This window comes from Mustela erminea, chromosome X, assembly GCF_009829155.1.
Source record: "Mustela erminea isolate mMusErm1 chromosome X, mMusErm1.Pri, whole genome shotgun sequence".
Classification (NCBI taxonomy): Eukaryota; Metazoa; Chordata; class Mammalia; order Carnivora; family Mustelidae; genus Mustela; species Mustela erminea.
The window spans coordinates 6489121-6515799 of NC_045635.1; the positions used below are offsets into that span (position 1 = coordinate 6489121).

At 50.6% G+C, this 26679-nt stretch overlaps 1 protein-coding gene across 5 annotated transcripts in view; it reads left to right on the plus strand.

Moving 5' to 3' along the window:
* SHROOM2 (shroom family member 2) overlaps positions 1-26679 on the plus strand; it is a 132892-nt gene that overhangs the window by 27646 nt on the left and 78567 nt on the right. The window contains exon 1 of one of the 5 annotated variants that reach the window (XM_032331831.1): positions 23282-24498. The exons of the other annotated variants lie outside the window; for them this stretch is intronic. Coding sequence (XP_032187722.1) covers positions 24439-24498 — 60 coding nt within the window. The 5' untranslated portion in view covers positions 23282-24438. Of the gene's footprint in view, positions 1-23281; positions 24499-26679 lie in introns of those variants that run through there. 5 annotated transcript variants of the gene reach the window in all.

Below are 26679 nucleotides of genomic sequence, written 5' to 3' on the forward strand. Positions count from 1 at the left end.
TTTTTTTTTTTTTTAAGATTTTATTTATTTATTTGACAGACAGAGATCACAAGTAGGCAAAGAGGCAGGCAGAGAGAGAGAGGAGGAAGCAGGCTTCCTGCTGAGCAGAGAGCCTGATGTGGGACTCGATCCCGGGACCCCGAGATCATGACCTGAGCCGAAGGCAGAGGCTTAACCCACTGAGCCACCCAGGCGCCCCATGGGCTGTGTCTTTAAAAACACTTACTGTGAATGATTATAAAATTGCTACATCTTAAGAGTCATAAAAACAAGGGCAATGAATACTGAGTTTTACAGTCATTCTGGCCAGACTTCCAGAGATCAATGCGAAATAAATGCTTTCCTTATCACATGGTGTTTTTTCCAATTAGAATTTTTGTGGGCTGATGATGTGAATCATAGGGGTAAAAAAATTTTTTTAAGATTTTATTTATTTGGGGCGCCTGGGTGGCTCAGTGGTTAAGCTGCTGCCTTCGGCTCAGGTCATGATCTCAGGGTCCTGGGATCGAGTCCCGCATCAGGCTCTCTACTCAGCAGGGAGCCTGCTTCCTCCTCTCTCTCTCTCTCTGCCTGCCTCTCTGCCTACTTGTGATTTCTCTCTGTCAAATAAATAAATAAAATCTTTAAAAAAAAAAAAAGATTTTATTTATTTGACAGGGACACAGTGAGAGAGAGAACACAAGCAGGGGGAGTGGCAGAGGGAGAAGCAGGTGCGGGGCTCGATCCCAGAACTCTGGGATCATGACCTGAGCCTGAGCCGAAGGCAGATGCTTGACTGCAGAACCACCCAGGCGCCCCTGTAGGGCTAACATTTTTTAAGACTTTTTGATGTGCAGTTTAGGTTTCTCATAAAATGGAGAGGAAAGTTGAGTGATTTTCCATCCCTCCTGCGCCCACACATGCGCAGCCTCCCCCAAGATACTTCATGGAGAGGGACATTTGTGGCAGCCGGACCCCTCGTCATCACCCAGAGTCACCGGTTTACCTCAGGATTCCCTCTGGGCTTGCGGCTTCTGTGCATTTGGACGAACACGTATCCGTCGTGGGGATGCCGTACAGTGTATTCTCAGGGCCCTCAAAACCCTCTGGGCTCTGTCTTCGTCCCTCTCCTGTCTTCCTGGCAAGCGCTGGCCTTTTCACCATCTTAAGCGCTGGCCTTTTCACCATCTTCCTAGTCCCGCCTTTTCCAGAATGTGTGGCTTCCTCAGTGGACTGGGCGCTCTGCAGGAAGTTTCCTGCATATCTTTTCATGCTTTGACAGTTCCTTTCTCTTCAGTGCTGAAAGAAGGTTTTATGTTACTACCTACAGCATGAAATTCTGATATATTTTTTATTTTTTATGTGACAATTCTTTGCTCTCCTTCCCGGAATGGTGAGTGGCTTCTCTACAGTCTACACTTGGTCCTGCACACGATCTCTGAAAATGATGACCCCTAAATAGTATCACGCAGTGAATTTTATATTCCAGATTCCCTGCCAAGTGTAGGACCTCAGTTATCCACTGAATCCCACAGCAACCCCTAGTTAGGTAGTGTCATTCCGATTTACAAACAAGGAAGCTGGAGCTGAGCCAAGGCTGTAAGCCGGTCCGTGCTAGATGCAAATCCAGGCTCTCGCATCCCGGATCCTGTGTCCTTCGGACCCGGCCCGCCATGCTCCCCGATGGTTCTAACCATGTAATGTGGGCGTTCTGGGGGGCAGGGCGCAGGCTGCAGATCTCCAAAGATCCCCTGTGTTGGTCTGGACCACTTGCACAACCGTGAGAGTTGCTGTCAGGATTGAACAAGGATCACTCCAGAAGACGCTCTCATAAACGCATTAGAGGTTTTAACCAAATATGTTTCTGTGAGATGCAAAACCTACTCCCGAGTCCTTTCAGTGCGCGTTTTGACTGTTCATTAAATTACCCCTTGCCTTGACAGCTCTGTTCTCCAGCGTCCCACACCTCCTCTCCAGGTTTATTCTCTTGTCCACGGTGCATCGTTGTGTCGTGTTTGTCTTTATCTTTGTCCCGTGGAACCCTCCCTTCTGTGCTGTCAGTCCGGTCTGGGCTCGAGGCACCTGCCAGGCACTCCTGCTCCTCAGCTCCACCCACACCCTAGCGTGGAGGCTGGGGCAGGGGCGGGGGGTGGACTGGGCTGTGGTTATATAGTTTGCAGTTGCACATCTGGTAGACAGCATTGCCTGTGAAATCTCTGTGAAATGCCCACGTAGGAGGTGTCAGGGTTCGGGGGCGTGGCAAGGGCTAGAGGTCCAGTTGGGTGCTAAGTTGCTACTTAAAGATGCTGGATTACTGGGGCGCCTGGGTGGCTCAGTGGGTTAAGCCTCTGCCTTCAGCTCAGGTCATGATCTCAGGGTCCTGGGATCAAGTAAGGCTGCATTGGCTCTCTGCTCTGCGGGGAACCTGCTTCCCCCTCTCTCTGTGCCTGCCTGTCTGCCTACTTGGGATCTCTGTCAAATAAACAAACAAAATCTTAAAAACAAAACAAAACAAAGAGATGCTGGGTCGGAGAAGATGGCCGAGGGACAGCAGAGAGGGGAAGGAGGCAACAGCAGGGAGAGGAACAGGTAATGAAGACTGGAGAAGCAGCCAAAGGAGAGTGGAAACGAGACACGGAGGACCGACCGTGGTGGAGCCTTTGTGTGCCAAGGGTCCGAGAGGAATGTCCTCCCGCTGTGCTGGCAGGGTCCTTGTACCTTGCCTTGCGTGGGACTTCTTGTCCCCTGCACACAGGCAGGTGATGTGGGTGGTTTGCCTGAAACGGCCTTCGGAGCCTCTTCGGGAGGGGGTTACGATGGCAATCATCTGCGAAGAAAAGGGAGCCCTGGGACAGAGGGCGCAGGTGTGCTTGGTTTCCCCGCTAGGGACGCGGATATCGCCAGCGCCAGCGTGCCACCAGCAGATGCGCAGCCAGGCCGGCCCTGCACGTCCTGCCCTGCAGCCTGGGGAGGTCTGGGAGCCAGGCGCTCCCTGCTCCTCCTCGGGTCGAGCTGACAGATAGGTGGCTTCGAGCTACATCTGTTCTGACATTCAGGCAGCACTTGCTCGAAGCACCAGGTGGCTGCTCTAGCAGGTGTGCCACTCCTGCCCCCTGATTGGCCAGTCAAGGTTGTCTCGTCAAGGTTGTCTCTGCTCTGGAAAGTAGATTTTATCCTGTTAACCCTGGAAATGGCTTGCTGGCTGGTGGGGAGAAACACAATAGCAATATTTACTGTAAACATGGTGACTTCATATTCCTGCTTTAGAGCTGGGTGTCAGGAAATTTGAGCTGCCACTTTTTTTTTTTTAATTGACCTATAACCTGTGCTTCCCTGTGGTTTGGAGGAGAGGGCCCAAAGCTGATAGGAAGGAGGGGGGGGCTGTGTATAGGCACACGTGGGGGTGTGTGGCCCATGGTTTCTGGGAGTCCTGCCTCCCCTTTTCCTCCCTCGCAGCTGCTCCTCCTCCCCGAGCGTCCCGCTTCCTCCATCCCCTGTATCTATTTCTTGGCTGGTGATTCAGGTAAAATCCAACCGCTGTTGGCCTGCGTTTCCTCATCTGGAAACGGGGCTGGGAAGCCCTGCCTTGCAGCACTGCTCCGGGGTCCGAGGGCCTGACAGGCGGACGGGGCTCAGCGGAGGGGGCTGGGAATGACCGAGCAGTCTGTGTCTCCTCCCTGTCCTCTGTGCTGTCTGCTCCCTTTGTTCCTCCTCTCTCCCTCCCCGCTTGCTACCCCCGCCCCGTTGTCTTCGTTTTCGGCAAGTGTCTGAATTCACGCATTCGGAGTGTGCGTCTCAGGGACTTAGTAAACTCAGACTTACGCGTCCCATCACCACAGTCTGCGTTTTTCCACCATCTCCATCATCCGTGGGAGATCCTTTGTACCCTCTGTCCCTCCCTGTTCCCACCTCTGCCTCAGGTGACCTCGAATCTTCTGTCTTCAGTAGATTGGCCTGTTCTGGGGGTTTCCTGTCGATGGTAGTCCTGCCCCGCTCTGGCCTTCTGTATCTGGTCTCCTTCACTCAGGATGCTGTGTGAACGCTCATCCCGCGCCTCGTCTTGTCTCGGTTCTGCATTCCTTTTCCTGCCCAGTCCTGGTCCGATGTGTGGCCAGACGACACTTGTGTGTCTGTTCCCCTGACCGTCGTGCTGCTGGTTACCTGTGCTCCCGTGCAGGTGGACCCCCCCCTTCCCAGGCACTTGAGGGAGGTGGCCCGGCTCTGTGTCCTGGGGGGATGGGCCACTTAAGTCTTTGGAATAGCCATTCCATCACTTGTAAGCAGGGGTGGGGGTTTTCTCCTAATATATCAGGATTGTTAGAAAATCTAATAAACCAAATATCTGAAAAATGTGTCTCATGTCTTTTCTCGCTGACCTCAGGAAGTAACTCTAAATTCTTGTCATGTGGAGAAAAATCCCCAGCTTTATCAAACTGACAGCTAAATGGAGAGCGGCTTCAGGAGGCATATTCTCTATGTAGTTTTTTCTGAAAACGTGTGGTGCGCACATGCCTCGTCTTGCCCTCGTGAAAGCGTGGAATGTGTACTGACCCGAGCGAGGGAAGCCCTGTTGCGGTGGGGACAGGCTTCCGGGCTCTGTGTGCTGGTGGGCCACGTCCCGGGGCCGAGCTCTGCATTTTGTGGTGCCCTGTTTACTTTGCGGTGTGCATCTGGAATGAGGGGTTCAGATGCTTGCTGCCCGGTGCCCCTGGGGCTCCGGCTCCTTCCTTGAGGGGTCCTGGATAGGGCAGGCACCCTAAGTCCTCCCCGGGCTGGGAGGCAGTGCCTTGCATAGGGCTCAGCAGTTGGCTGTCACAGGCCACTGCGGATGGAGAGGGGGGTGTCCCCATTGGTCGCTGGAAGAACAAGAGCTGACCCACCGTTTGCACCTGCTTAGAGCAGGGCATGGCGAAAGGGCAGGATTTCATGCAGGGTGACCTTCCAGCAGGCCCGGGAGGAGCAGTGTGTCTTCCTGCCATCTGCAGGTCTCGGCGGGAGCCTGGGGATCCACGCACCCACAACACAGATCAAGTCTTCACTACTAGGAGTCGAAGTGATTTGCACAGAAGCATCTAGAATGGCAAGCAGCGCCTCATGGTAGATCCTTTGTTTCTTCTCAGACTTGCAGCCGGAAGCCCTCTGCAGCTAAACAAGCCAAAAGGAAAGGAGAGGCTTAAGAGAACTTGAAGAGAAGCTCCCCTTGATACCGACTTAATTTGGAAAGCATTTGCATACAGGGGTCAAAGGGCGGGTGCTTTGTCCTGAACCAGCCTCTGCTTTGTCACAGGGGGGCCCAAGCGGTCCCCACTAAGGTGTAGTGATCAACCTTCCACGGAAGGAGATCGGACACCCAACGACGGGGCTGGATGCGTTAAATTGTGGCATCGTTTTCTGGACTGAAATTTCACCACGTGGCTCTTGCTGTTGATAGACGGCCTGGAGCAGGGTCCAGTATACGCCGAATGTTCTCGGTCCCTTCCTGACTGGTGTACTGGTCCCAGCAACCTCTGTGTGTGCTGTGTGTTCTGTGAGCCAAGAGCTGTTGGGTTTCCATACGGGGTGGTGTGGGAAGAGGAGGCTGGGCTCCCCGACCTGTGCTCTGGGTGTGGCCTATTCGAGTGATTGGTGGCCTTGTCTTGTCACCCACATGTCCTTACCCACTCTGGGGGGAAACGTTGTTCGTTAGTATGGCGGGTCCTGAAGGTGAAGAGCGGCTTGGCACCCCCCAGCCCTCCAGAAAACAAGTGACTGAGAGCTTCTGAAAACTGTTAACTAAAATTCTTCTTAACAGACTTAGGTGATTTTTTTTAAAAGATTTGTTTACTCATTTGAGAGTGATTGTGAACAGGAGAGGGAGGGAGAATCTTAAGCAGACTCAATGCTGACCCTGGAACCCAGCTCGGGGCTCGATCTCAGGACCCTGAGATCACGACCTGAGCCGAAACCAGAGTCGGACCCTCAGCCCGCTGCACCACCCTGGTCCGCGCTGCCCCCCACGCAGTTCTTAACTGCTTAGAACCAAACCATGAGCCCTTGCACAGTTGTTTGAGAGGGATTTTTTTTTTTTTTTTTTTTTTTTTTGAGCCTTTAAGGAGTAGAGTTGAGCTGAACAGTTCGGTGAGGTTTTGACTTATGTATGTATCTGTGAAACCTCCCATGCTCGAGGGAGGGACACCAGCCGTCACTCCGGAAGTGTCCTCCTCCTGCTTTGTCACGTCTCCTTCCGCCACCTCCCCAGCCACGGCCCCGACCTGCTGTCACTGCGGGTCCGTGTGCATGCTCTGGAGTCCCCTAGGAATGGAGTCCTGGGGGGCGGGTGGCAGTGAGCATGTGTGTGTCTGGCTGGCATCTCCTGCTCAGAATGAGCGACGTGTTGTCGAATACGCCCGTCACACCTGTCTCCCTGCGTAGTGTTGCGTTGGCAGGTCATGTGTTAGATGCTGGTGGGCTTCTTTCTTTTTCTTACTCTCAGAGGCTCATTTTCAGGAAATCACTGAAAGGAGAGCCCACAGGGGAACAGACCCTCTCCCTTCTCTGCGAATGTACCTCTCCAGGCTGATGGGTTGGGGGCGGGGGCCTGTGTCTTTTCTGACTCTCGTATTTATATCACATGCCACGGACCTCTAACTTCAACCTTCACTTGACTTTCCCAGTTGAGATAAGACCTTTTTTCTGCCAGATTTGAGGTCCTTGGAGGCCTTGGTTGTATCATCACCAGGAGGACAGGGGAAGGTGGCTGGTGATGACGGGGTATGATGTCACGTTAGGAAGAGAACTCCGCTCCCCACGAACCCGGCACACCTTAATTTCCACATATCATTTCTAAGCCCCCTTGCTATGCTAATTTTTAAAATTTGAAGGGGTGTATATTACTTTTTACAGAAAATTGTATCATCTTTTCTATAGAAAATTCTATGAATTGAACTCTCATGTAGCGTTAGTTTCTATCCTGCATTCTTGCGCATAGGTTAGACTACAAGAAGTTCGGTTCAACTTCAGGGTTAAGATCTATTGCTGCTGTTTTCCACAGTCGTTAACTGAAAACAGATTCAGTGTTCTATGAAATTATTCAAACTGTGAATATCCTACAGCAATTCAAGCTGCTATTTGGGGAGTTTATAGGAAGGCAAATGCTTATAATTTAAAGTTGCATATATGACATAGAGAAAAAATTGAATACATCAAGATGTTAAATTTTTTTAGTTAAGGAATGTAGGTAAGTGTTTTCCCACCCCGCCACACATATACTTCTTTATGCTTTTATACAGTGTAAAACTCCTTTGTACTGAGTATTTTTATTTATTTATTTATTTATTTTTTAAAGATTTTTTATTTTATTTATTTGACAGAGAGAGATCACAAGTAGGCAGAGAGGCAGAGAGAGAGAGAGGAGGAAGCAGGCTCCCTGCTGAGCAGAGAGCCCGATGCGGGACTCGATCCCAGGACCCCGAGATCATGACCTGAGCCGAAGGCAGCGGCTTAACCCACTGAGCCACCCAGGCGCCCTGTACTGAGTATTTTTAAAAAAGAAAATGAATGTTGTATACAACTTTGCAGAACTTGACTTTTCCAACTAGGGTTCTTTGAAGATTTAAAGATTTATTTCTTTTACAAATTCTTTGTAGCCTCCATTGCAGTGAGTATGGTAAAATAGTACATGTGCCAGGCTTTGTATGAGGCATAAAACAGTATCTAAGTTATCGTACTACCTTCTGATGAGACTCATGCCTTGTCCCTCTGGCTTGTGTGAGGACCAGAGAAAGCCCCGTGGGGTTTTCGATTCGGGCCATCTTGAATCCCCAGGAGAAGCGAGAGGTGAGTGGGCAGGAGAGAATGTCCCAGAGGCGGGGGTAGGAGAGCAGCAGTGTGTTGCTGTGCGCCCGACGGGAGATGCTGGCTGCGCCGTTCATCACCCGAACGGCTCCGGGTCCCCCCGCCTCCTGTCCTGGGCAGCCGTGAGAATCGAGTCTGTGGGCTCTTTCTTCCCAGCATTGCCTGGCACTCTCCAGAGATCATTCAGAAGGCGCTGTGTGCAAACATGATCTGTTTTCTCTACCAGGCCACAGAATGCGATCTTCGAGTTCAAATGTTCTGATGCTGGGTGGGGTGTGGGGTGTGTGTGTCCTTGGGCTTCTGTAATCTGGCGGCATGAGCGTTCTGTGTTGTAAATTTCTCTTATTTATGACTTCCTGAGAGTTCTTTCTTTCAGTTCCTCTTAAAGTTATGTAAACTTGGGGAGTTTGGACCGTTTCCCTTTTAACCTATTATACTTAGGAATAGATTTTTTTATTTAGAGAAATTTCTGAGGGTCCATGTGGGACTCAGAGGGATTTCTCTAAAGTATTCCTATTTTTCCTTTGAACCACGATGGGCACATGGACTCTCCTTAAGTCCTTGTGAGAGAATTCACACGGCCCTGGGCATGGTGGCTGGATGACGTTGACCCCAAGTCATAAACATGGTGGGCTCTTTAGACTGAATCAAAAGAAAGACCCTTCCCCACCTACTGTCCTTGAGTCTAAAGCGAGCACCTAATCTGATGGCCAGATGCCTGTGGTTCCGGGTTTGTGAAGGCAAGGGGAGCTGACACGTTTCAGGCCTGCCCTTTGGTTAGATGAGCCTGCCCCGCCTCTCTTTTCCTATCCCTTCCCTACTCCCTGTCCTAGGCACGGTGGATGGGGCTTTTCTTGGGAGGGAGGGAGAGAAACCTTGAGATCTGTCCCCAGTGATTCTATGACCTTTTCCGGCTCTGTCCTGCCTGTCAGTGATGCGGGGTGCCCTCTGTCCGCCTGGCCGGAGCCCATAACCCCATGTGCCCTGGAGAACACCCGTGGCCTGTTGTCGCCCCCTTCTCAGGAACACAGGAGCTCCTGGGGTCTCCAGACAGGAGAAGAGTGCTGGTCCCTCCTGGGGCCGGTTGCTCACGGCCTGGGCACACGCAGTGCACTGCGGCTGCTTTAAATAAAAGTTGTATTTTGGGAAGAGCGTGTGATGTATAGAGACATTTCACCGCTGGCCCAGAGCATTCCCAGATACGGGAAACCCAGCTTTCCTGCGGTCAGGATTTGACGTTACGACAGTAAGTTTCCCTGGTCCAGGAGCCAATATTGGTAATGATCAATAAGCTCGTTCTCTGGTCAGATCTCCTGAGTTTCCCCCTGATGTCCTTTTCTGTTGCGGGATTTCCTCCAAGGTGGCAACATGATGTCCTGTCCTCTTCTTGCCTTGGGTTCTCCCTGATAGTGACCTGTTCGTTCGCAGACGCCCTTGTCTGACTGCCCCTGACCATGTGGGGCAGGGTTGGTTGGCTGTCATCAGCACTGCTCTGCTCACTGGGATTTGTCTGATATTTCTGTCATGGTGAGGCCCAAGTTCTGGTTGTCTGGGAGGAAGACCGCAGAAGTAAAGCACCATTCTTATTAAGCGTGATGATTTTTACTTGGATTTTTCCAAGTTTTCTTAATTCTAGAACTTAAGATTTTTTTTAAAAAGATTTATTTATTTATTTATTTGACAAGGAGAGCGAGATCACAAGTAGGCAGAGAGGCAGGCAGAGAGAGAGGGGGGGAGCAGGCTCCCCCCTGAGCAGAGAGCCCAATGCAGGGCTTGATCCCAGGACCCTGAGATCATGACCTGAGCCGAAAGCAGAGGCTTAACCCACTGAGCCACCCAGGTGCCCCTAGAAATTAAGATTTTTTTTACAATCTCCGTGCTTTGGAAATTTTGACACTTTTAGGGGAGGGAAATCAATGAATTAACTTTTGAAGCTTTCTGGCAAAGGAACTTTCCTCACTGGAATTGTCCAGCTGGGGTGGTGGTATAGGCGGAATTTTGTCCCCCAGAATTCATATATTGAAACCCTAATCCCCAGTCCCTCAAAATGTGACCATATTTGCAGATAGGGCCTTTAAAAAGGTAGCAAAATTAAATGAGGCTCTAACTCATCCTGACTGGTGTCCTCCTGGGGAGAGGGAGAGACACCAGTGATTCTGACATCCAGCCTCGAACTGTGCAGAAATAAATTCCTGTTACTTAAGCCACCCTGTGTGCAGAAGTTGTTATGGCAGCCCCAGCAGATGCATATTGGAGGCTGCGGGGAGCCAGGGATCAGTGCTGCTGTGCTGTCCTGTGTTTGTAGAGCTGGTCGTTTGGGGCCGGAGAGCCTGCTGCGGGTGCCCCGTGTTCCTGGTCTTCATCCTGTCCTTCATCCTTCATTTCACACTGAAATATTTCAAGTCTCCAGGTAGTGTTGGGCATCCCGGGCGTGCACATGCTGCCAAGAACCTCTTATCCCCACATCGGCAGAGGGGCCTCGTCGGGGCAGATCTCGTCCTGTGGGGCCGACAGAGGGTGCTCCCTCTGCGGCGTGGGGGTTGGCTCATGATCTCCAAGAGCGGACTTTCCCATTCCAGGTGTGGTGGGCCCCGAAGCCCCGTGGCCGCCGTGACAGCGGGTCGGTGCCCCTGGCCGCCCCTGGCGCAGCAGCGGAAGTACATAGAGCCATGCCTCTTCCTTGTGCTTTGTAGTTATCTTTGCTTTCGTTTCTCTGCTTTTTTCCTAGGTGAGTCCCTCTGGGGACAACAGTCTGATGTGTTCATGTGCAAGTGTTTCCCAGGCACCTGGCATCTGCCGGGCTGCTTACCAGGGGCTCTGTGGCTCTCGACGGTTTCCGAGATCTGGAGCCACACGCCGGCGCTGACTGAGGGGCAGGCGGGAGCCACCAGACCAGGTCACACTTCTCCAGAGTGTCTCCCCCCGAGCCTGCTGCCTAAACGGCAGGGTTTCATTTCAAGCTAGCATCCCCTCCTCCCAGATGTTTTTTCTCTTGAAAACAAAGGCTTTTATTGTCTCTAGTTGTCGGGAAGGATGAGGGGGTGGAAGCTTCCAGAGTTGAAAGGGCTCAGAGCCCAGGGGTGAACTTTGTCTGGATGCTAGCCCTTCCTGGCTCCTGGCCGCCCCCCTTTCTACTTTTCTCTGCCCTCCTGAGTCTCAGTCTCCCCCATGCTGTAGACTCACTGCCCCAGGGGTTGGACATCATGCTTGGCGGCTACACTCCGGCCTCGGGGAAGGGAGATGACTGGTCTGGACCCTGTGCCTTACCCAGATGCCCTGGTGTATGGCCGCCTTCTTCCTGGCCACAACTGGAGGCCACATCCTGGTTTCCTGATGCTTCTGCCGAGATGCCTTTTATCCGTTGGCATAACCTTGACTCTAGGGGCCCTAGGCCTCTCAGCAGGGAAGGAGCTGGCCGTTGCTAGATCCAGCTCTCAGACGGGAGCTCCCCAATGCCAGTGTTCCAATGTCCGTGGTATAAGGAGGTGCCACTCCGCACCCCAAGGAAGAGCTGGTTCCCTCTGGAAAGGAGCTTTCGGGGATGGGCTGCTGCGTGTTCCCTGAATGTTGTTGCCATTAGGATTTGTTGGGAATGGTGGGGTCCCTTCATTTGTTAATAGATACATTTTGAGAATGAAACATAACTGCATTCAGAAAAGTGACCAGGCGGCTAGGACAGCTGCGTGAGTCTTCATGGAGCAAACACAGGTGTGTAATTCGTTGTCCACATCAAGAAGCAGAACATTCCTGGGGCACCTGGGTGGCTCAGTCGGTTAAGCGTCTGACTTCAGTTCAGGTCATGGGCTCGGAGTCCTGGGCTCGAGCCCTGCATTAGGGTCTGCATCAGCAGCAAGCATCTGCTTCTCCCTCTACCCCTCCGCTGAGCCTCCTGCTTGTGTGCTCTCACTCTTTCTCAAATAAATAAAATCTTCGGGGAAAAAAGATTGATTTATTAAAAAGAAAGAAAGAGAGAGAGAGAACGTTCCTGTCTACATGTACTAGGCTCCAGAGCACCATTGGGCCTTGCCCCTAAAGATACTATATCTTAAATTTTCACACCGTAGATTACTTTGGTCTCTGTTTGATGTTCTTATACATGGACTGCATATGGACATCTGGGTCTAGGTTTTTCACTCTTCCTTGTAGCAGATGCATGTGTGTTCTTGCTTGGGGCTAGAGGAGGTCACTCAGTTTGTCTCCTGAACCACAGGGGTATGTGTGTGTGTGTACATGTGTATGTTTCAGGGTACTTTTTGAAAATTCTTCGTGGCTTTGACCTCCTTGTGGTCCCTTTTCATCCTTCCCTGGAGATCAGCCATCTTGAACACAGATTTGAGATCTCTTGCCTCAGAACTCATCCTGGCTGCTCTGTGGTTGGGGTCAGCCTTTCAGAAGATTCCATTTTCCCACGGTACAGCATTGAGATTCATGCTAGCTGCTTCTGGGTTTCCTTTCCTTTCCTGGAATTTCATCCTTAGAATCTGGACTCCAAGACACATCAACTTCCTTTTTTTTTTTTTAATATTTATTTATTTGGCAGAGAGAGAGATCACAAAATAGGTAGAGAGAGAGGGAAAGCAGGCTCCCTGCTGAGCAGTGAGCCCGACGCGGGGCTCGATCCCAGGACCCCGAGACCATGACATGAGCCGAAGGCAGAGGCTTAACCCGCTGAGCCACCCAGGTGCCCCTCAACTTCCCATTTTTTTAAGAGGATAATCCAACTGCTAGAATATTGCCTTTGATCTGTTGGGTTTTGTCTTTTAGGTTTGTTAAAGCTGTTAACTGTTCTTACTGTTCTGTGTTTGAATTGGCTTCAGCTCAGTATTCATGAAACCAGGCGCATCTCCTCGTGGAGTAAGCCGGGCATACAGCCATGATAGCCATCAAACCCGGGGGCAAGGAGTTGGGCCCTCCGAGGTTTGGGGCTTCATTCTGAAGCATAAGATAACGTGCTTAGGCAGTGATAATATCTTAGGGACTTTCAGGGCCCATCCTGGTCTCTGAATGAGATGCAGTCACAAAGGCTCTTGCAGTGAGTGACCACAGCGTGTTGGAATGCAGTGTGCTCCAAAGGAAGGTGGGATTGATTGATCTTGTCCTAAAAGCTGCGTGAATCCAGATACGAGTGCAAAACGCTAACATACTCAGGTACTCGCAGGTGAGCACAGAGGGGCGGTGGTGAGTGGGCGTCCAGACACACTGGCATTTGATGATGGGTGGAAGGGAGGGGCTAGCAAGGAACCAGGGGGTCTAGAGAGAATGAGTGACTGGTGTCTAGCAGTGTCAGCCGTGCTGTTCCTATGAAGTCGGTGGGGTGAGCCTCGGCCACTCTGGACATATGAATGCTACTTGGAATGTGATTCATTCTGTATTCTTGTCCTCACGAGTGGGTTCACAGCCTGCGTTCTGATGTCCTGCCAACACGCTTGTGCTGCCTTCCGTGCACTGCATTCCCCTGTCTCATTTGGTGCTGGCTGATTCTAAGGATTTCTCTCCTTTGATTTAATCATGTCCTAGTGGAATGAACTTTTAAAAATGGTTTTTCTTTCCTCCTTTGCGCCTGTGGCTGCATTTCTCCTTACGCAGCGTGTAGGGGAGGGATGCGAGGAGCTGATGTAATCAGAGAGTTAATACCCCCCCGTGCCTCGGAGCCTACTGAGAGGCAAGTTCTAGGAGATAAAAATCTTTCGCTACAGGGTTACCAGGAGAGGGAGACTGTAGGATATGTTTTATGTTTCACCACTAATTGGATATATGACCTTGAATGAGTGACTTCATATCTCTGAGCTGAATAAACTGCCCTTTGGCCAACTTTTCAGCCTCATGAATCTGTTTTATCTCCAAGATAGGGGTGTTCCTAGGTACATTTCCAATGCGGAAAGGTTTCATAGTACATGCCAGGAGCCCAACCCAGTGTCACCAAGTGAGCCGTTCAGTGAAGGGTCTTGTGTTGTTGTTCTGGGAATACACAGATTCTGGTCCATGCATCTGCCTTGATCACCTAAAGGGCCAGAGCAAAGGACCATCCACTTAGGACCATCCTCAGGGCAACAACATTTACCCAATAGTACAGCTAACAGTACATTCAGACTCGGCCATCTGTCCGTCTGCGTGTGTGTCTGTGTTTGTGTGTGTGAGAGAAAGACAGAGCATGGGATCACCGTGCAGCCTCTGTCCCTGCCCCATAAGCGTGGCTCATCTGCAGCTCTAAACCATCCTGGGATGGCTTTGTTGGCAGCTAGTGCACGAATGCTAAAGGCCACAGCCATGTGAGGGCTCAGGAAGCAGGTCACGTCCTCTGTACTTACATGCACGCCGCAGGACAGACTGGACGTGCCACGGCAGGAGCGGCCCTGATGGAGGCCGCTACTTGGACCGCTACTCACTCACCGTCTCTCCTTCATCTTCTTGACTTTGTTCCTTCCATTACGCAGAGTTAGGCGTCCGACTCTTGATTTCGGCTCAGGTTCTGAGATCTCAGGGTTGTGAGATCGAGCCTGTTGTGGAGTTCACGCTTAGTGCACAGTCTGCTGGAGATTCTCTTTCCCCTTCTGTTGCCCCCCTCCCATGCTCCTGCTTGTGTGTGCACGTTCTCTCTCTTATTCGGTCTCAAATCTTTTTTTAAGACTTTACTTATTTATTTGAAACAGAGCAAGAGCACAAGCAGGGAGAGCCACAGTCAGAGGGAGAGGCAGGCTCCCCACTGAGCAGGGAGCCCGATGTAGAGCTTGCTCTCGGGGTCCTGGGATCATGACCTGACCCCAAGGTAGACGCTTAACCTACTAAGCCACCCAGGCACCCTCAAATAAATAAATCTTAAAAAAATATATATTTTCCAAACATTTATGAATGCTTCATACATGGCATTGCTCATTGGATTTTTAATAAGGTGAGGGTAAATGACAAGGGAGCACTCATTATACAAGTGTTGCATTATTTTCATGCATTTTTTTTTGCGCCAACTGTGGGAGAACTGAGGAAAGGTGGGAGAAGCAATGACTTATGGGATGCCTCAAGCATGGTGGGAAAAGTAGAGGATTGTGGGAGTTGTGGGGCATGGTGGGAGAAGAAATGGTTTATGGGAGATGGGAGACATGGCGGCTGAAGGAATAGACTGAGAGAGGCAGGGGATTGTGGGAAGGGGAATGGATTGTGGGAGAAGTGAAGAATGATGGGAGAAGAGATGGTTTATGGGGAATGTCAAGGATGGTGGCAGAAGAAATGAATTGTGGGAGATGTGGGGCATGGTGGGAGAAGGAATGGATTGTAGGAGAAAGGCAGGTCTTATTTTCATGCATCTTTTTTTTTTTTTTTTTTTTTGGTCCAGAAAGTATCCGAGTGCTTACCATTAGCTAGGCTCTGTACTAGGCCGTTTACTACATGAAGACTTCGAGGGAAGGGAGTTGGGTCTGATTTGGATTTATCACGTGACCGTTTCATAATTGTCCCGAACTCCAGCAATATGTCATTACTTCAGCCTTTTGATCATCTGTTCACGAGTCCTACTAGCAGTCGACCCAAAATAAGGCAGGACTACTTTTGTCAACTTCAAAGGCCTGTTCCTTTAGAAACTGCCCAATAGGTACTCGAATGAGCATGTAGTTAAAAATCTCTTACTAGGGGCGCCTGGGTGGCTCAGTGGGTTAAGCCGCTGCCTTCGGCTCAGGTCATGATCTCAGGGTCCTGGGATCGAGTCCCGCATCGGGCTCTCTGCTCAGCAGGGAGCCTGCTTCCTTCTCTCTCTCTCTCTCTCTGCCTGCCTCTCAGTGTACTTGTAATTTCTCTCTGTCAAATAAATAAATAAAAATCTTTAAAAAAAAAAAAAAAATCTCTTACTAAACGGGCACCTGGGTAGCTCAGTCAGTTCAGGGTCCGGCTCTTCATCTCGGCTCAGGTCTGGATTTCCGAATCCTGAGTTCATGCTCTGCATTGGAGCCTACTTAAAAAAAATGTGTGTGTGTGTGTGTGTGTGTGTGTATGCACACGTATATAATGTTACTAAGAAGACCTCTTATTAAGCTCAGAGGGACACCACATCTAAATCCCAGGGTCTTGTGTTTCATTGAATGAGACCTATTCACATCGATAAACTATTATTGATACTAGTGTGCAGCTGTCAATTAATTTGGAAAATGTACTTTATTATAAAAACTGAGTGACTTTAGTGCTGTTGAAACCTAACACTGTTACAATGAGAGAAGGGGGCTGTGGGCAGTGTGCTATAGACCCTCGGCCCCTGGGGTTTCTTTGATCTCTGTAACTTTTGGTTAATTTTTTCTATGGGTGACTTGCTGACAGCCTCCTGAGTGTCTGTGACAATAAATGATGTTTCTGGAACTTTGGTAGAGTCTTTTTGGAAATACTTTTTTTTAAATAAGATTTTAGTTATTTGAGACAGAACAAGCAAGGGGGAGAGAGAACACAAGTGGGGAGAGGGAGAAAGAGATGCAGACTCCACGCTGAGCAGGGAGCCCGATGTGGGGTTGACCCCAGGACCCTAGATGATGACCTGAGCCAAAGGCAGACACTTAACCAACTGAGCCACCCAGGTACCCCGGCAATATCGTAAAAGTAGCTTCAGGTCATACAGTGAGTTACTCACCTGCTTTTCAGCTACAGAGAGTCCTCATCTCCTCCAAAGTGCGCAGTGGATGTCGGTGCTGTTGGGTTTTGTGGCTCACATTACCCCTTCCTCACGGCACCCCCATTTCCTTATAAAAATCTCCCCATTGTTAGGCTTTGTCAGGAGGACCCCCTACTTGTCACCATGACCGTCTACGGGTCAACGAAATCTCTTTGCTTCCTGGCCCCTGGTTGAAGCCTGGTAGCCTCGTGATGTCTTTGCCAGTCTCCCCCCACTCCAAATTAAGCACTTACTTAATGCAATAACTGTAGATTCAGTTGCCAGTGTAAAAAGATCGAGGTTCCCTTGGTCGTTACATCTTGCAAAACTCTAGTAGCAGCATCTCAGCCAGGATATTGTTGCGGGTAATCAAGATCCAGCACCCTTCCTTCACCGTGAGGATCCATGCCAGTTTCACTCCAGCCCCATCCCACCCTTCTACAGCTGTATTTTAAGAATAGTACCTAGAGGGCGCCTGGGTGGCTCAGTGGGTTAAGCCGCTGCCTTCAGCTCAGGTCATGATCTCAGGGTCCTGGGATCAAGGCCCGCATCGGGCTCTCTGCTCAGCGGGGAACCTGCTTTCTCCTCTCTCTCTCTCTGCCTACTTGTGATTTCTGTCAAATAAATAAATAAAATCTTTAAAAAAAAAAAATAGTACCTAGATGCAATCCTCCAGTCTATACCCTCAGGACTGGCAGTTTTCACTGAACTTAAGTCTCTGGAGATTCGTCCAGGGTATCAAGAGTTCACCGCATTGCTGAGGAGTAGTCCCTGCTCCTTTGCATACATCGTTCGTATCTGTTCATGTACATAGTACATGTTCACACATTACATCCTGACCAGTAGGTGTCTGCCCTGAGGCCACTGCTGGCTTCCTGCTTTCCTGCTCTCCTCTTTGCTCTCTGGAACCTTCTGGGGCCATTCTCAGTCCTGGGGTTTCCGTAATTCCCTAGATCCTTGAAATAGATGCCACTTTGCTATTGAGAGCCGGAGTGTCTCTGTGAGAGCCCGGAGTGATGGGGAGCGCAGGGTTACCTGGTCAGATCCGTGCCTCTTGTGCTTACTGGCCGTCCCGCAGTCCGGGGCTCAGAACCAGCAGCACCGTGCCCGCCGCTCCGATGTTTGAGCTCCTTGCCCGGGCATGCGGACGGAACTTTCCTGCAGTGTCTCTGTGGAGACAGTGCTGTCATTCAGGTGCGTGTGTAGAAATGGGGAAAGGTAGGGACACCTGCGTGGCTCAGTGGGTTAAAGCCTCTGCCTTCGGCTCAGGTCAAGATCTCAGGGTCCTGGGACTGAGCCCTGCATCGGGCTCTCTGTTCAGCGGGGAGCCTGCTTCCCCCTCTCTCTCTGCCTGCCTTTCTGCTTACTTTTGATCTCTGTCTGTCAAATAAATAAATAAAATCTTTTTTAAAAAAAAAAGAAAGAAATGGGGAAAGGTACAGAATTTCAGTGTGCCCTGTCCACACTGCTGCTTTCACTTTTTGCTTACAGTGTATGCTTTTAGCTTCTGCTCTGTCCTGCCTTTATAAGGATAAAAAGCTGAAAATCTTACTCTGTAGAAACTCTCTATTAATTATTGACTGTTCAGCCTGGAGTTAGAACAGAGGACGTTCCCCAAGTGACTTAGAGTGTGTTTGATTCCTTAAACTTCTGGTTGTGAATTAACAGGCGTTCACTGAATTAGAGAAGAAACCTGTCGCTTCCTCTTTCTGCTGCTTTCAAGAGTTACGGCCCAGTAGAAAGGGCCCGCTCAGTAAAGGCAGTCTCTCATGCAGACAGACATCTGTGGGAAGGCAGGGCATGACTGTCAGCTGGCTGGGCCATTCAGAGCTTTCGGGAGGTTAGTGTCCATGAAAAGGCTTTGTGGCAGTCTGCAAAAACCCAGCGTTAGGTCCCGACAACACATTCCACTAAAGATGACTGATTGCAGTATTCAGTTAACAGCACGGTTTTCCACGCTCTACTTCTTTCTTTCTTTCTTTTTTTTTTTAAGATTTTATTTATTTATTTGACAGAGATCAGAAGTAGGCAGAAAGACAGGCAGAGAGAGAGGAGGAAGCAGGCTCCCTGCTGAGCAGAGAGCCCGATGTGGGGCTCTATCCCAGGACTCTGGGATTATGACCTGAGCCGAAGGCAGAGGCTTTAACCCACTGAGCCACCCAGGCGCCCCTTTCTTTTTTTTTTTTTTAAGATTTTATTTATTTATGATAGAGAAAGCATGAGAGAGAGTGAGCACAAGCAGGGGAAGTGGAAGAGGGAGAAGCAGACTTCCCGCTGAGCAGGGAGTCTGATGAGGGACTCCATCTCAGGACCCTGGGATCATGACCAGAGCCCCCCCCATACACCCCCCACGTTCTGCTTTTAAGAAGGACCCCCCACACACACACCACGCCTTGGCAGCTCAGGTGGTACCAAACATATTCCCTTCCGTTGCCCCAACCCCTGGCGCAATTGTCCTGTAAGGATCTGTCTCACTTCTTGCTGGCTTTTCATAACATCTGAGGCTTACTTTTTACTACCACCACCTTGAGTTTCTCTTTGAACTGGGTCTGTCAAAGGGTTGCTTTCTGCTACCTCCAGTCTCCCCTGGGAGCACAGTTCACCCCTTGGTAATGCACAAACCCTCACGAACTGTTGAATTAGACCCCACCGCGAGAATGATTGTAGAACCGGAGTTTCCAGATTGGAAAGCGGAAAGAAATATACTCAGGTTGGAACTGCTGATTTTGATGCGTAAGGAAACAAAGGCCCAGAAAAGAGCAGTGGTTTGACCCAAGTGTGTGTTTGTATCTCTGGGGAAAGCTGGACATTTAAGCTCTTTCTTCAGTCCCTGGCACCCAGCCTGTGAGTTTTAAACAATGGATGATGTAGTCCTCTGTGTCTGCATTACCCTGCACCCTTCCTGTCCCTCCTCCCCCGCCCCCCGCCCCCCGGCATACGATATAAAACAATCCAGAAAGCATCTTTAAAGGTTTGAGAATGTACCTCTTGGGCTTTGTAGATGATTTCCTTTAAGAGAAAAAGAAAACTGGGACGCCTGGGTGGCCCAGATGGTTGCGCGCCTGCCTTCGGCTCCGGTTGTGATCTCCAGATCCTGGGATTGAGCCCCAAGTCGGGCTCCTGGCTGGCTCAGCAGGAACCCTGCTTCTCCCTCTCTGTCTGCCTTTCCCGCTGCCTGTGTGCTCTGTGTCTCTATCAAATGGATAAGTAAACCCCTTAAAAAAGAGAGAGAGAGAAAAAAAAATCCTATCTTCATGTGATTGACTCTTGGGTGCGCTTATAAGGGAGCCCCCCAGCCTGTCCTTGGTTGGGTCGGGGGAGGTCCCTTATGCCACGGTGGGGCAGGGTGTAGCCTTCCTCCTGCCGGGTCTCCGGAACGCAGGTGGCCAGTAGGGGCGCTGTTGCGGGGTCCTTGGAAAGCCCTTGCTCAGAACCTGGTCTTATCCTGGAACCCTTAGTCGCTGTGCCAGAAGGTCCTGTGTCCATTTTCATCGCAGCCTTGTCCTTGCGGAAAAATGTGATGCAGAAGTTCCCCGGGGCTGTCATAACCCAGGACTGCATACTGGCTGCTTAAATTTACTGTCTCACAGTTCTGGAAGCTGGTTGGTAGAAAGCAAGTGTCCGCAAGGGTCTGGGGAGGATCCTTCCTTGCTTTCTTCCAGCTTCCGGTGGTTCCAGGCAACCCGTGGTGTTCCTTGGCTTGTGGTCGCAGCGTTCCAGTCTCCGGCTCTGTCTTCACGCGGTCTTCTTCCCTGCCCGGCTGTGTCCACGTTCTCGCTGGTTTCGGTTGTGCTTTTGAATCTTGGATATTGCCGACACTTTAGGTCGGATATACTGTAGTAAAACACCTGATGATAGGTGTTAGGAATTCACCTAATGCTTGCATGGTAGGTATATTTAAATGTTTGTTTTTATTTAAGAAAACCTCAGGGGCACCTGGGTGGCTCAGTGGGTTAAAGCCTCTGCCTTCGGCTCAGGTCATGATCCCAGGGTCCTGGGATCGATTCCCGCATCGGGCTCTCTGCTGGGCGGGAAGCCTGCTTCCCCTCTGTCACTGCCTACCTCTCTGCCTACTTGTGATCTCTGTCTGTCAAATAAATCTTTAAAAAAAAAAAAAAAAAGGAAAAAGAAAAGAAAACCTCAGACTGAACAGGTTCACCTTTTGTCTGCAGTGGCTTCCTGGAACTCTGTTGTGAGGAATAGGTGTAAAACGGGTAGTCTTAGTAGCAGTAATCGTATTTAAATTAGAGCTGGGGTGGAGGGGACGTGCCTTCATTCCATTTCAGGTAGGACCTGTGCCATGCTAAAGCATATCCCCCACCATAACCTCGCATTGCTTTGCCAGTTTGGAAGGCTGCTGAGTCCTACGTCAGGCTGCTGTGCATTCCCCTTTTGAGTCTCTGATCTCTGAGAGGAGAGGGTTCTCCTCCTTGAGGGGTGGTCGGGGCTGCAGCCCACCTCCAGAGCGGGGCGAGCTTCCCGAAGCACCAGACGGGGGCTTTTCTCTCTTCTGAGTTTCTCTCTGTATAAAGGTGCCCACTCATTCCTCCCACTCCTAATGAGTGTCACGACACCTCTCTTTGTGGCCTTTGGTGTGCTTTTCTAGACAGCTGGAGAGAGGGCAAACTTGCCTGGCCTTCCCTGCAATTGTTTCTTTCTTTTGTTAATTAATTAATTTGCTTATTTGTCAGAGAGAGAGCGAGAGCACCTGCACACTAGCAGGGGGAGCAGCAGAAGGAGAGAGAAGCAGGCTCCCCGCTGAGCAGAGAGCCCGTTGCAGGACTTGATCCCAGGACACTGGGATCACGACCTGAGCCAAAGGCAGGCTCAGGCTTAATATTGAGCCTCCCAGGCGCTCCTTCTTTTTTAGGAGTGGAAGTAGAATCCGGCAGATGAGCAGTTTGTGTTCTGCAGGAACCAAGCAGGGAAAGAGTGAGAAACGAACTGGAAGCATGGAGGCAAGGCCATTTGCCTTCCTATTTATTTATTTTATTTAAAGGTATTATTTTTAACTAATCTCTACACCCAGTGTGGGGCTCGAACTCACAACCCGGAGATCAGGAGTTGCACACTCCACCAACTGAGTGCGCCAGACCCCCCGGGATGGCCATTCTTAAATTGGGGTCATACTATGGAAAGTCGGATTATACTGAATTGAGAAGAATCAGGATGAATAGGAACACGGGGTTCCGGTCTTACTATAATTCCTCCTCGGTGATTTTGATTGGCACCAATAATTTTACCACATTTCTTGTCAGAGAATGTTATACATGATACAGAGCTATTCAAGGACTCTTCTTTTTCTCCTTTTTCTTTTTTGTAAAGATTTTTACCTTTTTTTGAAGTAAGCTTTTGTAGGACTCGAGCCAACAACCCTGAGATCAGGAGTCACACGCTCCACAGACTGAGTCAGTCAGGCGCCCCTCAAGGACCTTTCTTTAAATGAAGACACCAGGAACACTGTTTGCTTTTTCTTTTGTCACTTACGTTTTAAATCTGGCTTTTTAAAAATCTTAATTATAGAATGTCTTCACTCTTTTGTAAACAGGAAAAAAACGCACTTCTTTCTTCTGTTCTGAATGTCACACACAGTGAAGAGAACCTTTGCCGGTTGTGTTGGGTATTTTAGCTGTATTTGGAATCTGTTGCTGTTATCTGTGCTGACTTATTTTCCAAGCCCTTGGATAGAATCTCTTTATAGTCTGTCATGGGAGACAGTTGCCTCCCTACTTTTTTGAATAGTGATTTAACAATCCCAAGTAGTCCTATATTAGTCCTAACAGACAAATATATATTATACATCTAATTTTGTCCTTACAGGACTGGATAAAGCATGAGAGACAAAATTAAGCCAGGCCACCTGCAACGTGCACAACCCCAGGGGTGTGGTGGGGTTCTTGGCACGTCTGTGCCTTGCATCTGCACACTTCTGCCTATCGTAAACTAAGCACATAAAAGTAAATCCATGTTTGTAGTTAACTGGTGAATAATTCCATCTTTAACCTGGTAAAAAGAGGAGGTGGGCTACTAAGCCAGGTCTGAGATCTGGGAAAAGGTTGCATGCCCCCAAACCACAGCACAAAGCTTCGAATTTGCCTGGCTTGGCAGTGGGCCGGGCTCTGCTGTGTTAGGGAATGAAGTCCTTTTATTTTGACTCTTTTTTTTTCTTGAGACCTAAGAATGTTTCCCCTTTCTCCCCACAAAGCTGTGAATGAGCTCGGGAGAAATAAATAACATTAAGGATCGAAGATTGAGCCTGTTCAAGTTGGCTGTTGGAAAAAGTCAGCAAAGCGTTTCTGATTTTTTTTTTGTGCCCTCACCGTCAGAGTAGCTTAAACCTTCAGTGTTGTTCTTTTTCGTGACCGAGAAGAGTTCCAAGTTAGATAATCATTTGGCTATTTGGGTTTGAGTCTGACTTCAGTTTACTGTGGAGAAATAATATTACTGATGAGGTGAGGAATGTGTGTAGTGTCAGGAAAACCTGCTTTCGCGCAGTCCCATTGCGTTTGAACAATCAGATTTTAGACGTACCAGCCCCTCTTCTGCTCCAAGGTTTTTTGTGTTGATCTGTCTTGTTTCTGTTACAGTGCTTTATACCATTTTTCTTTGCCAACAAGGGATACAAGCCTTAGATGAGGAGAAATGTAATGATTCCCCATTCCTCCTAGATTGGGGCGGGGGGCAGATGCAGTGTGTCTTAATAAGCAAGACATTATAGGTTTTTTTAGCCTGTTTCTCAGACATAATAAATTATGCCCCTCCATACCTTGTTTGCTTTTGTAATTAAAAAAAAATTTTTTTTTTTTTGCTTTTTAGAAGTATTCTGTATGTTGATTTTCAAATTACAAGAAAGATAAATGATCCGGATTTATAAAGAATTCTGGCTCATTCGAAAGCGTCCGTGTCTGCTGGATGAATTGTTCTGGTTTTCTAAGGACTTTGCCCCGGGCACTGGACAGGAGCGGGCAACCGAGGCCATTGAGTCTGCTGTCCTGCATGCTGTGTCCCGGCCCGGCTGTCTGCCTCCAGGGCCCTGGCGGGGACTCTCTGGGTCCTTCTCTGCCGCTTGCCCAGCAGCTGCAGCGTCCCGGGACACCAGATGCTTCTGCCCCTGCTGCAGCCTCCCGCTGTCCCCTGTTCCCGTCCCTCTGTCCCTGCAGGGAATTGTGGCTGTCCGCTCCTGGGGCGATTCCGACTCTGGGGAGGGCTCCTGAAGGCAAGCAGTGTCGGGGGGCCATCACCCCGAAGGACGCCGTCAGGCCTGCCGGACTTGGGAGTTGACGGAGGCTGACAGACGGCCTGCAGGTGGGCACACCAGCAGAGTCTTGGGCAAAGGGTCGAGTGTGCAGAGTTCCCGCGTGGTGCGGCAGAGTACTCCCGACCCCCAACCCTGCTTCGCTGAGCCCCGGCCTGCGCCTCTGATGTCTGTCTGGGGTTTTCTGGGCTGCTGTAACAAAGATAGCGCAGGCCGAGCAGCTTATCCAAGAAGTTACTCCTCACAGTTCTGGAGGCCAGAAGTCAGAGATCAAGGTGCCGGCCGCTGGGGAGAGCCCCCTGCTGCAGTGCGGACGGCTGTCCCCCACGGCGTCCTCCTAGGGCAGGAGGGCTCTCGGAGCTCTGTGGGGTTTCGTGTTAGAGCAGCCATCCCATTCCTCGGGGCTTCTAAAAGAAAGCCCTTGTGTTGATTGAGGTCATCGGTCATTTCCCAGGAAAGAGACAAAGGCTTGCGGGGAACTTGGGGTGTCCCCAAAGGAAAGGTGAGCTGTGTTTGGGCAGCCCCCCTCGCTGGGCTCAGCGCGGCCTTATCTGCAGCAGCAAGCGCTGCGTCTTTGAAACCACACTAGGCTGGGCACGTCCGTGAAAAATAAACAGCCGTGTGCTCTGAAAAGCGGGGACACTTTGTTCTCGTGTCCAGAAGTTCCTTTTCCTGTTTCGTGATTGCCTATCAGCCCTTTCAGATGGCTTTTCTGCTTTGAAAAGTGCAAAACGCAGTCATTCCAGCCATGTCTGCAGGTGGACGGGCCGGGCTCCCGCCGTCAGTTTTCAGCCGCGCTGGGAGCAGGGTGAGAGCCCGAGCAGCTTGGTGTGGGGGAGCCTGCCTGCCATGCTGTTGTTCCAAGCGCCCCTGGAAAGACCAGGACTGTGGTGTGGACTTCTCTTCCCGTGACCCTAGGACAAGGTCAGGGCCTTAGGCAAAAACCTTGCGATCTTCAGGGATCATCTTCTCCCTGCTCACCCTTCCCAGCAAGGTTGCCGGCGGCCTTGGAACAGACACCGGACTAGGGAAGGAGCGCAGATCCGTCTGGGCCATGTCCTTGCAGACGTGCTGGTCCTGCTGCCAAGCCAGGCGCCTACACTGGGGACCATCAACAGGGTCCGGGGCGGCCCTCAGCGACACACCCAGGACAGTCAGGAGGCTGCGAGGAGGGCATGTGGTCCAGGGCTAGAGGAGATCGGGGCCTTGTGCGGGATCGAGCCAGGCAGCGTGTGTCCATGTCACTGGCGGGGCTGGGGGTGTGAATTGCAGGGGACCTGGCCAACACGGCCTGTGGACAAGAAGGACTGTTTTCTTCAGGGAGAAAGAACAAAGGCTTCTTAGTGGCGAGTGTGTGATGTCGGGGTGGGGCTTGTGGCACCCAGAACAACAAGGCCTGTTTTGCATGGTGATGATGGGCTTATTGGACACGGCGGTTCCGTCCGGCCTGACGAGCTTCCTGCGGGGCTGCCAGTGACCACAGAGACCTCTCTGTGTGGGGCTGCCCGCTTCTTGCTTCTTGCCGTGCCCAATGCGTTTCACGTGGCAGGGCACTGAATTGAGATTTGGGAGGGGCTCACTTTGAGTGAGAGCGGTAATGGTCTTCTGGGATACTTCATCCTTTCTGCAAAAAGGATTGGTTTTTTTGGTCCCCTACCGGACATGGAGTCCTATCTGGAGACATTTTTAGGTATGACAGTTTGGGGTGCCAGATGCTACTGGTATCTCAAACGAGGGGATCAGGGATGTCGCTGATAAATGTTCTGTGCCCAACACGGCCCCCCAGGCAGGGAATCTTCCAGCCCCAAACGTTGGCAGTGCTAAGGCGGAGACAGTGTGACAAGACCGTTTGGTTGTCCCGGATTTTACGTTCTGGACACCTGGGTCGTCCCGGGTTTGCACTGTCACCGATGGCGTGGGTATGGACATCCTTCTGTGGGTCTCTGGGTGCCGCATGGATGCATGGCTGAGCTTCTGGTGGTGCAGCCTGCTGCGTGGGTGGCCATCCCAACCGCTTCAGCTTTGCTTCCTGACATGAAAGCCAAGAAGAGGATCCTTTGTCCCTGAACTTGAGAGTCCAGAAGCCTAGCCAGCTCGTCCCACCATGTACACCAACAAATTAAAAGTGAAACTGTTTGTGAATATGCTTGTATAACGCTCTAGAGCTTACAAAATGTTTTGAAAAAAAAATTTTTTTAGGTGACAAAACAGACAAAAATAAGTGACTTTCTCTAAGTCGGGTAGTTAAGTCGTGGAGGCAAGACTCATACTAGTCTCACACCTCCTCTTTTTTTGTTTGTTTGTTTTTGTAAGATTTTATGTTTAAGTCCACTCTCTACCCAGCGTGGGGCTCGAACTCACAACCCTGAGATCCAGAGTCGTACGCTCCACCCACGGAGCTGGCCAGGTGCCCCTCAGCCCTCACGTCTTTGAAGCTTTCCCTGCCCCCACCACAGTATCGTTTTGGTGCTCGGCCCCGGGCGTGTGTTACTGCACTGACCACCCGGAATTCATCCCCGTCAAGGTCAGGTTCGGAGACAGACCATGCAGTAACTTGAGCAGGAAACGCTTCCTCTGAAGCGGGGTTCGGCACCCCGGCCAGACGGCGGCCCCACAGTGTGTCTATGTCGTCGTGTTGGTTGGGCCAAGTGGAGCCCGCGAGCCCTTGAACGCTATTACCGTGGGGCTCTATTCCGCGTGGTTTGCGGGCCCCCAGGGCCAAAGGTGCCTGATGGTGTAATGGTTTTTTGTTTGTCCCCAGGGTGGAAGGTGATTAACTGGTGACGGAGAAGTCCTCCGGTTCCCTGGTGGTCACAGCTTCCTGTCCTGGGTGAAGGTAACCTTAAAGAAGGCCCAGCAGGGGCTGCGGGGAGCAGACCTTACCCGGAGCAGACCTTACCCACAGGACTGGGGAAGGGGGAGCTCAGGGAGCTGCGCACCCCTCCCCGCCAACCGTGGGGACTGGGGACAGGCACGGAGCCCCACAGAG